This window comes from Typopeltis vanoorti, chromosome 1, assembly GCF_054136105.1.
Source record: "Typopeltis vanoorti isolate ZY-2024b chromosome 1, IOZ_Tvanoo_1.0, whole genome shotgun sequence".
In the NCBI taxonomy this organism is placed as follows: Eukaryota; Metazoa; Arthropoda; class Arachnida; order Uropygi; family Thelyphonidae; genus Typopeltis; species Typopeltis vanoorti.
The window spans coordinates 162,918,771-162,930,811 of NC_143549.1; the positions used below are offsets into that span (position 1 = coordinate 162,918,771).

Here is a 12,041-nt window from a genome sequence, read left to right on the forward strand (position 1 = left end):
TTAGCCTCGTATTTAGTGTTGAATACTATGGCTACTCCTTCTCGTCCTTGATTGTCATTGCCTGAATATAACATTTTGCATTTATTGATCAGAAAGATCTCACCAGTTTTTGTCTTTTTTGTTTCAGTCACCCCTATTATGTCGATCTGTTACTTATCTAATTCCTCAGGTAGCTCCATTTCTTTGCCATTCAGTTGATAGTACCGATCTTTAACTCTGGTGATGTTAAGTTGGGTTTTTTTTTTTTTTTTTTTTTTTTTTTTTTTTTTTTTTTCAGATTTGTTCCAGTAGCTGACTTTTCGCTGTTTGCCCTGGTTCCCTGGCAAAAACAATGGGGGCCTTGTTTAACCGGGCGACGCCCCAGCCAGCATGATATTTTGTCATGTTGTACCATCGTTTTGTATTTTGGTTTAACCAATAAGAATACAATGTGGTCTGCTAAATACCAAATTGCCAGCCCATCCTCGTTCGTTCAGCAGGGTGCACCACAAGAAGGTGAGGATTGGACATTACGTCAGAAGCCATGGTCGGTTCTCTGCATTCCTTTAAAGGCTATGTGGAGGTCTCCTCTCAGTTATACAGCTTTGACTCTTAAGCACCCTGAAGTAAAATTCCAAGAAATTCTCATTAGCTTTACTTAATTTCAATATCAGATTATCGCACTCATTTTCACAACGTACATTCTTGTTTTCTATAACATGAGTTATTAATGATATAACAATGCTTTAAAAATAAACTTAAAAGTGAAGTTTGCATATCGCTTTATGATTATTCAGACTGATTCCTGTTTAAATGCTGGAATCAAAATATAATCTTTAAATTAAAGATGCTAAGAAATTATATTCGGTATTGAGAGTTAACTCACTTATACATACCCAAAAGGATGTGTGCTTTGCATCATGGGATACTAAAACAATTAAACAACAGGGAACAAAATAGCATAATAACTGCTTGTCCCTGTTCTTCAACGAAGTGATCTTATGAGCTATTTTCTCACTTTTAAAATGTCTTCCAAATTGCAACTCCTGAATTAGTGATTCAGGAGAGTTGCAGTTTGGAAATTAATTTTGAATAAGAATCACTAATTTCCTGCAGTTGAGTTATATCAAGGTAGTAAGATGGCTTGTAATCTTTTGATACCTAAGCATTAAACTGGCAGCCATTATCCTCTACCAATACTGTCAGGTCTATTTAAATCATTGTGCAAGATCTTTATATCATTTCTATTAAACTACTGCTATATCTAGTTTTGCATCATGAGCAAGCTACTGAATATTTCCCTTTAAATCATTTCCTATATTATGATATACAACTTAAATAGCAGACAGCCCAAGTGCAAATCACTGTTGGTCATCCACATTCTCCTGGATTCATCTCCCCATACTGATGTCTACCATCAGTCAATCTCTTATTCATGTCACTGATATCATCCTCATTTTCTCTATCTTATGTAACAGCAGTCCACATGGTATCCTATCAAGTGCCTTTGCAATATCCAGCCATATCAATATGTGGTCATTATTTCCTTTCTGTATGAACTTGCATCACACTATCATTAAAAAGTGAGTAAATTACTATGACTACCTTTCAAAAAACCATACTGCACATTCCTGAATTCTTCTTTTGACATTATAAATTGAAGCCAGTGACATTCTTCAGTAGGAAACTTTGCAGCTCAGAGAAGAACTACTACTCTGCAATAGAGAAAGAAGTATTAGCTTTAATTAATCTTCTTAGGAATCTGAAGTATTTGTTATGTGGTAAGTAAATAGGGTCTGCAAGATTCTCTAAATAGGGTCTGATGTGATAAATTATTATCATCATATTCCTAATATATACTCTAAGGGAGTACAGAATATTATGATAGTACTACATGAAAAAAGTTACATCATTACTAACTTCTGATCTACAACTTTCTTCAAAATTAATCTGTTATCTGTCAAGACTAAGATCTTATATTTCTGTCCTCTAAGGTAGAGCTTCAGAAATATGACTCAAATCTCCTAGCCAAAGAAAAATATTACTCAAGGTATCTTTGTCTACTTTATATAAATACTGTTATAGATGATGTTAAAAATAAAGTAAAATAAAATAAAACCTAATGTTATGAAAAAAGTAACACAATCTTTACTTCTCACTGTACATTACATGTAATTATACAGAAATACACTTTCCTTTAATATGCCACAACACAGCTCATCACAACTTAGTTTGTGTCTTCTTTTTACTTTATTGTTCATAATGAAGGGTGAATTTATATAAATTATCCATGAATAATCATTTAACATGTTTATTAAGGACAGGCAAATAATAAAATTCATGAAAACAAAAAAAGTAGGTGGCACTCAATAATATGATCCGGTCATTGACTTGTCTTTGCAAGGTAATTGTATTTTTTAAATAACAGTATTAAAAAGAATGTATTATGTAAAATTTTCAAGTATTTAATTAAACCAAGCTAATTCATGTTGAGAGCTGTGAAACTAAGCATAGAACAATACATATTACAATTGTACACCTACTTAAGGTGTAAAGGTGCTGAAATAATATGAATATATTATTTTATATATAATAGATGTAACAAATTAAGATGCCAAGAAATTATATTCGGGGTGCTTAAGGGTCAAAGCTGTATAAACTGAGAGGAGACCTCCACATAGCCTTTAAAGGAATGCAGAGAACCGACCAGGGCTTCTGACCTAATGTCCAATCCTCACCTTCTCATGGTGCACCCTGTTGGGTATCTACTTGGATACTGAACGAACGAGGATGGGCTGGCAATTTGGGATTTAGCCGACCAAATTGTATTCTTATTGGTTAAACCAAAATAAAAAATGATGGTACAACAATGACACAATTTCATGCCTGCTGGGGTGTTGCCCGGTTAAACAAGGTCCCCATTGTTTTTGCCAGGGAATCAGGGCAAACAGCAAAAAGTCAGCTACTGGAACAAATCTGAAAAACACACCCCAACTCAACATCACCAGAGTTGAAGATCGGTACTATCAACATAAGAAGCCTGAATGGCAAAGAAATGGAGCTAGCTGAGGAATTAGGTAAGTACCAGATCGACATAATAGGGGTGACTGAAACAAAAAAGATAAAAACTGGTGAGATCTTTCTGAGCAATAAATACAAAATGTTACAGTTCAACGTGCCTTAGACGATAGAAATATAAGATCTGATAATGTTGGAGTCTTGACAAGTAACAGACTGATTTGGAGGAAAATTGTAGATAGGAAGTTAGTAATGATGTCAATTTTTTTTCATGTAGTACTATCATATCCTGTACATCCCTTGAGGGTACATGGCAGGAATTTGATGATGATGATGATGATGAGAAATTATATTCTTGGTTTAATCCTTTATCCAAGTATAAGCAAGCAAAGTTTGCACATGAAGTATCTCCACAACTGGGCTACTTGTATTGTGTATTTGTATATAGTGGCTAATGACTCCACATCAATTGTCTTAGTATCTCATAATGCAAAGTACACATCCTTTTGGGTGTGTAATACTATGCATTATCGGAAGGGTTATTACTTATACTGGATTTGACCTCTACTGAGGAGTGGGAGCCAGACCCAGCTTCACCTTCTCTTGCCTCCATGTTGGTAATTTAACTTACAATCTTAATAAGACACATTTTGCTGCCATTTCTCATTCTGTCTTGCAATGTTCTCTAATTCTCATCCCTTCTCTTCCCAGATCTCACACTACTCTTCTTATTCAACCACAACCAAGCAATTCATAACCATGAATACTTTTCCCCACAAACTAACATCATGTCTATTAAAGTCAATCAATTTTGATTTAGCTGTTAAGGAATTACAAGCTCAAATTAGGTAAACTAAGCATGTAATAGAGACCACTGACTTGTAAGGAAGAATGTGTATTTCAGAGTCACTTAGGTGTTTAAGATATGGAATATACTAGATTTAAAGTGAGCAATAAGCAATAAATATAAAGGAAATATTGAAGTAAAAATCTCATAATTGTTGATTAATCCCCCCCACCTGCCGCACACAATGCTTGTTTTATAGAGCAGTAGTACTCCATCTTTGCTAGCAAGAAAAATTAAAAACTGAAAGGAGATATATATATAGAGAGAGAGAGAGAGAAAAGTAAAAAAATATTACTGATATTTATACTCCATGGTATGATAAGGTTTTTGGAATAAAAACAGCAAATGAATTATATAACATAGTTTATTAAGCAATATAAATGGACAAGTAAAAACAATGTACAAGTATATAAAAAATAGGCAAAATGAATAGGTTACTTTTTTTTAAACAAATTTATAAAGCAAATATAAAAATAAAATTATATAGTAAATATCGATAGCAATAGATGTAGTGAAAAATGTAAATTTCATCAAATAACTATGTTTATTTGCATACTAGGTAAATGAATAAAAAAATTACTATAAATTACTCAGTACATTTAAAATTTTAAATGTTAAATGAGTCCATAAATCAACAATTCACTGTTAATAAAGGTACTAATATGGCATACCATCATGTGTCATCTCAGACAAAGCACTGTATATATCAATTCCATACAAGAGGTAGAAGAATCTATGGAACATAGTGACATGCAGAGGTGAGAAAGAAGGAATTTGCTGACATTTTTCTTGAGAAGCTGGAGATTGTAGTTGTTGGGGATCATTTATGAAAAAGGCTGTTTCAGAGAGTAGAAGTAGATGGAATAAAAGAGGATAAGCAGTTTCATTGCATTTGTAGCTGGATTTAAAAAGGAGGATGCTGCACAACTGTTGCTCATGATTTGGAGGAGCAGCATCCATGAAAGACATATATATAAGAGACAGCACCTGTAGCAAACCATATGAAAGATAGTCAATGAAGTGAGTCAGTGAGGGAGGGATCATCTATCAGCTGAATTGCTCTCTTGACAGAATCAGGAATTTTTAAGTAGGATTTAGGTGTCACACCTAAACCTAACCCATCTGAGCAATATTCTAAGGAAGGGGGAATTTGGGATTTGGACAATTAGTAGCTGAATGGGTGAAAATTAACATCTTGAGGAAAAGAATGCCTACTTTTTATGGATGCTGAGGAAGCAACTGATGAAATGTGTATCAATGAAGGAAAGAAAGGTTCTTTTTGCAATAAAAAAGGCATAACTGGATTTTAATAGCACTGAATTGACTAGCCTTACCTCACCAAGAATGGTAAAGATTAGTATTTAAGGCAATGGTTGTAGTAATTTTTTCCCCTTATCACCATTTTGGTCACTTTCATCGAGGTCTTCTCATTTATAAAAAAACCAAGTGACTAAATCTGTGCAAATTACAAATGCAGCTTAATCTAAACCTTACAACAAGAGATAACCTTAACTCTACTGGTCACTGTGCTCTTCAACAACCTAGTTATACTATGAGCTATTGTTCACTTTTGAACTAAACCATTAATTAGTCTGATAAAATAATTCTAAACTTCAACTCCTTGTCAACATCGACTGAAATACTGCACTTGTTCTATAGGGTTTTCATTCAGAATGCAGCTCATGTGTTCAATGTTTCTGCCTATTTTCATAGTTTTGGTATTTTTATTGCTGATTTTCATATCAAATTTCATACAGTATCTTGTTATTCAATTTAATTAGAAAATACTGGAGACTTCTTCTAGATGTGTTTAGGAGCACAACTTTATTAAATAAAGCAAAGAGCTACGTTTGACATCTGCAATTCTAATATCAGGTCTAATGCCAATGATGAATAAGAATGGAGATGTGTATCCTTGTCTTACCCCTGATTTCACATCAAACCATCTTCCTGTATATCCTTCAATTCTAACTGCTGACTGACAATTCAATATAGACAATGTATTGCTCTGCATAATATTTCATTAACCCTATATAACTGAAGGGTTTTGAAAAAAACTTTTCTCTGTTTCTCTGGGCACCTTTTCATATGCCTTTTCCAGATCTACAAAACTTAAGTATAGATCCTTGTCAATTTCCCACGATTTCTTAACTATTTGTCTTAAAGTGAAAATAAAATCTGATCAAGCCAACCTCTATTTGCCCTGATTCTAACTTGTTCTTCTCAAAATTTCTCTTCCACAATCTTTCTAAACTCTTTTCAAGTATGCCTGCACAAATCTTATCTGGAAAACTTAGTACAGAAATTCCTCTGTAATTCTTACATTCAGATTTATTCCTTTTTTTTTTTTTATAGATGGGTACTATGAGAGCTCTCCTCCAATCATTGGAAATTTGAACTTCTGACCAGGTCCCTCCCTCTGAATTATACAGCATTTCTGGTCAAATATCATCTACTCCAGTTGACTTTCCACATTTCAAGTTTTTGACAACTTTTTCTACCTCAAGTATTGATATGTACTCCTCTTTGCATTCCTCTTAAAATATTTTCTAGTACAGTTCTGTCAGGGCTTGGTTCATTTAGCAGTCTTTCAAAACAATTACTCCAGACATCTAGGATATCCTTATCTTCAGTTTTCATGTCACCTTTATCATTTTTGATTTCTTTTACAGTACTGTTTCCTCCATTTCTTGCTTATTGGTTATTGCTTCCAGAACATTTTGCTGAGTCTTCAAGGTTTGGTTCTTGTTTTCAAACAGCTTCAAATTTTCTTCAATAATATTTGTATAGTCGAGTCTATAGTTTGCCTATAAATGCTGCTCAACTTTAATTCTTTTTAAAACTTTTTTTTTTTTTTTTTTTTTACATACTACTCATTTCAATGTAATATCCATTTTTATCCTGCTTAGCGCTAAATAATGGTCACTTCCAATTTCAAATACTCTGTATGCTTTTGCATTTTGAACCAGCATGAAGATTTCACTACCAACAATGACGTAATAAATGAGACTTTTCTTATTTCTTGTGTCTTTTCTGCAAGCGAACTTGTGCACATCTTCATATCGGAACATGGTGTTAGTAATGACTACTCCATATCCTGAGCGAAAATTCGGCAGTTATTTACCATTATTTGCTTTGGTCTTTTTTTATCCAAATTTTTCCCAAAATATTCCTATATGCCTGGTGGGATTCATTTCCTATTCTGCTATTCAGATCTTCAACAAGGACTACTTTCCCATTTTTTTTTGGCAGCTGCCTGTTCTAATGACTTGAAAAATTCTTCCACCCCTTCCGTAGAACTTTCTGTAAGACCACAGGCACAAATAAGTTTTTTCATTGTCCATTTCCCCATTTTGAAGTGTGCTGCATGACGCTACTTGAAACTGCCTTCCAATCAAGAAGTTTTTTAAATAACGAAACCTGTGGTGTGATCATAATTAAAAGAAACACATTAACCACAGTGAAAATTATTTAATTGTAAATATTTCATCCTAAGTATCTTAGGACATCATCAGTACAATAGTTTTAAACAATAATAGGAATAACATACAGTTAGGGTGCATGATTGCAATAGAATCTCATTAAACATGCATAACGTGCTACAGAAGTAAAAAAAAATTATTTAACACAATTTTGTATGACAATTTCCCATACTTTAGGAATAGTAAGAACGTCGTTGCAGTATAAGTTTGGTCTGTGTAGTAGGACTTCAGAACTTTCTTTGTATAAACGTTCATGTTTATATAAAGATCTATGTAAAAGTTTAGACTTTTCCCAATGGATCCTATGGTTTGGATTTTCAATTCTGTGTTGAGAGAGGCAGAGGCCAGATTTCTGCGGTTTAAAAAGACGAATGTGGTCTTGATGTTCCGAGATGCGTTTCTGAACAGACCTACCTGTCTGTCCAAAGTAAGATAATTTGCATGAGCATGGAATCTCATAAACGCCAGGCAACATCAAAGATGAGAGTTTGTCCTTAGGAGAAGGTAACAAGTTGTAAATTTGGTTGATAGGTTTGTAAGTAGTGGCAAAATTGTATTTCTTCATAATTTTAGAAAGACGTTTTCAGATGCCTTTAACGTGAGGTATGGAAATCCTATGGACTTCTTCCTGTCTGGTTTGATGTGTGGAGAAGTGACTGATGATTTTTTGAGTTGTTTTAGGATTATATCCATTTAGGATGGCTGTATTTTTGATTACTTCTAATTCCTGGTTTTCTTCAGAGGAGCAGAATTTGTGTGCTCTGAAAACTAGTGATTTAATAATGCCAGATTTCTGAGATGGATGATGAGCAGAAGAATTGTGAATGTAGCGACCTGAGAATGTAGGCTTGCGAAAGACAGACGTGGCGATGGAACCTTCTTCTTTTCCTTGGATGTGTAAATCCAAAAAGGAGATACCCTGTGGAGATTCTTTTTCTAACGTAAAGTTGATGCGATGATGAAGAAGGTTAATTTTATCTAGAAACAGTTTAATTCATTTGGGATGATCCCAGACTGAAAATACATCGTTGACATATCTTAACCAAATTTTTGGTTTGGGTTCAAAAGTGAATATTTTTTTCCTCAAGGTGTTCTAGAAACAAGTTTGCTAGGTTTGGTGATAAAGGAGATCCCATTGCAGTTCCTTCTTCTTGCTTGTAAATTTGACCTTTCCAGGTGAAGTAACCTGATGCAATAACAAACTTGAACAATTCAACTATATCAGACGGAAATTTTTGAGTTAGTAATTCTATTGTTTCTTTATGGGGAATGTTTGTGAAGAATGTTGTGTTGTGAAGTCAATGTTGAAGCTGATTAACAAGTCAGTTTTTGATAGTTGAATGTCTTTAATTTTTGTGTGAAACTCAGTAGAATTTTTGATTGAAGAGGCTGAGTAGCCTATGTGAGGGCGGAGAAGGTTAGATAAGAATCTTGATAACCTGTACGTTGGACAGCTGATACAGTCTACGACTTATTCATGCAAATTATCTTACTTTGGACAGACAGGTAGGTCTGTTCAGAAACGCATCTCGGAACATCAAGACCACATTCGTCTTTTTAAACCGCAGAAATTTGGCCTCTCTCAACACGGAATTGAAAATCCAAGCCATAGGATTGGTTGGGAAAAGTCTAAACTTTTACATAGATCTTTATATAAACATGAATGTTTATACCAAGAAAGTTCTGAAGCCCTACTACACAGACCAAACTTAAACTGCAACGACGTTCTTACTATTCCTAAAGTATGGGAAATTGTCATACAAAATTGTGTTAAATAATTTTTTTTTTTTTTTTTAAACTTCTGTAGCACATTTAATGAGATTCTATTGTAATCATGCACCCTAACTGTATGTTATTCCTATTATTGTTTAAAACTATTGTACTGATGATGTCCTAAGATACTTAGGATGAAATATTTACAATTAAATAATTTTCACTGTGGTTAATACATTTCTTTTAATTGATCAAGAAGTTTATCTTCATGTTTGGTGTTAAATGCTATCACTCATTCTTCCTTTCCTTGATCATTATTGCCTGAATATAACATACTATACTTATTATTTAGTACGATCTCGCTTTTTGTCTTCTTTGCTCCGATAATGCGAATTATGTCCACGTGGTACTTTTTTAATTCTTCTGCAGTTCAACTTCCTTTCCATTAGTACTCCTTATATTGATGGTGCTTCTGATGTTGGGTTTCTTCTAGATGTTGAGTTGCAGCTTGTTCCACTAACTGATTTTTCACTGTTTGCCCTGGTTCAAAGCTCCTGCTGATGTAAACAGCAGCAGCTATGTTTAACTGGGTGACGTTGCAGTCGTTATGAAATCTCATCATATGCATTTGTAGTTTAAGCCAATAGAGAATACAATTTGGTCGGCCAAGTCCCAAATTGTCGATCCATCCTTGTTTGTTCAGTACTCAGTAGATACCTATCAATGGAGTGCAACACTTGTAGGTGAGGATTGGACATTAGGTCAGAAGTCCCAGTCAATTCTCTGCATTCCTGAAAGGTAATACAGGTCTCCTCCCAGTTATTTGGCTTTGACCCTAAAGAAATCACCCCTTTCTCATTATATATCCTTTAAATATTTTCCTTCTTTGCAGTTCCTGCTTAATGTAAGCATCCACTTAAATTTCATTTGATTTATTCTCCTTACCAGGGTATATTGTCTGATACCAATTCCTTTAAATATTCTTTAAGCATTTCCATTGAGCTGATAAGATCCTTCTCATGCATATTTTTATGCAATGGCACTGCTTCAAGAAACTGCTTTCTAAATTTGTCACAATCATCTGCTCAGCAATTTCAGACATCTCTTTCTTTCTTTACTAAAAATTAACATTTAGCAAACTCTCAGGGCAAAACTGCATACTCACTTCTCTCCAGTTAGAGGCAATATTGCATAGTTAGGGCCAAATCCTCTGATGCTATCACCAAATCCAGCACATGCTGTTTCAGGTAATTATATAAGTTCCATTTTCTTCCTTCCATATGACCTATTCTCCTTTAAATCTGATCCCGTCTCCATAATTACAAACCCTGCACTCGCTGGTAAATTGTCAATGCATGCTGTCCACATCTTCCCTTATATCAGCAACTGACAATATACATTTTGTTCCATCAGCCTTTATTTCATATCAAATAACTTCAAAAAAAAAAACTCCTTCCACATCTTTGACTATCTACTGAACTACATTTTGGCTGCATTTCATATTTTATCATCAAAAAACATACCCCCCTCCCAATCCTCTTCTCTCTGTTCCATGAAAATATTATACCTTATGTTCTGTTCCTATATCATTGTCCATCAATCAAGTTGCAATAATGCCAATGATTTTTGCAAAGTTAAATTAACCAATGCTAAAACTCTTTCCCTTAATTTCAGATGTTTCAGGCATTCAAGTCTTAAATTTGAATGGTACACTCAATAAAAAGTGCGACATTTCCTTGGGTTCAAACTACCCTTGCATCTGGTATCGAGTGTCCCATTCAAATTTATGATTTGTTGAATAACAACATTCAGTATTTTTCCCTCCCATAATTCTCACAATCATTTGCCTCAAGGTCACCTGCCAGCCTAGACATCTAACTTCATATTCATTCAAGTGCAAATCATCATCATGTTCTTTTGTCTATCAAAACCACTCCATACATGTACAATCTGCAGCATATACACTGATTTACTTGCAATCCTTCTCAATTTGTTCCTATCAAACTATGGAAGCAGAATTACAAGCTTTACTTTCCTGCTCTATGTTTTTTCTTTTTTCTTTTATTTTTTTTTTGAGATTTATATGATTATTTATATTAAAATATAAATTGTATGATTTATATTTAAGCCACAACTACTTTAAAGTAAGGATATATATAAGCAGGGAACATGAACCCATTCACACTAATTAAGTAAAGAGAAAGCAAAGACAAAGCAGGGTAGTGGAAAATGAAACAGACAGCAGAACGTATATAATTATCACAAAAGGCGCAGCCTACTTCATTATTACAATTTGAAGTCAACTTATTTTCATATACAATCTCTCAATATAATCTTCCTTCCTTTCAATGCATTTCTGTGAGGAAATTTCCCGTGATTCTTAAATAACAGTGATATCCTACTTATATTTTAAATTAAAAGAGCTGATGATCTGAACTTTAAAAATCTCTTTGAAAAATAAGAAAATTCTTACCCGAGGCGCCCCAAAGAAACTGTCATCTAAAATAGCATTCAGTCTGAGTTCTAAGTCCTCAGCAATTTGTAAAATGCAAGAAAGGACTTCATTCAGATACTCCTGAGCTCCATGAAAAATGTTGAGAACAAACCGAGGATCCTAATTAAAAGAATAAGCAAATTAAAATATAAAATTAAACAAAATGAGATAATTACACAAATAATTCTCCTTTCAAGTATTTATTATAGCAATCCTCAACTCAGGGGTGCTTAAGGGTCAAAGCTGTATAACTGAGAGGAGACCTCCACATAGCCTTTAAAGGAATGCAGAGAACCGACCAGGGCTTCTGACCTAATGTCCAATCCTCACCTTCTCGTGGTGCACCCTGTTGGGTATCTACTTTGATACTGAACGAACGAGGATGGGCTGGCAATTTGGGATTTAGCCGACCAAATTGTATTCTTATTGGTTAAACCAAAATAAAAAATGATGGTACAACATGACAAAATTTCATGCCGGCTGGGGTGTTGCCCGGTTAAACAAGGTC

At 34.1% G+C, this 12,041-nt stretch overlaps 1 protein-coding gene across 7 annotated transcripts in view; it reads right to left on the minus strand.

Annotated features, from left to right (window-relative positions):
- Positions 1-12,041, minus strand: part of LOC150110591 (kinesin-like protein KIF14) — a 716,770-nt gene that overhangs the window by 105,904 nt on the left and 598,825 nt on the right. For all 7 annotated transcript variants that reach the window (XM_090399877.1, XM_090399854.1, XM_090399845.1 and 4 more), the window contains one exon: positions 11,513-11,653. In XM_090399877.1, coding sequence (XP_090256003.1) covers positions 11,513-11,653 — 141 coding nt within the window. The remainder of the gene's footprint in view (positions 1-11,512; positions 11,654-12,041) is intronic.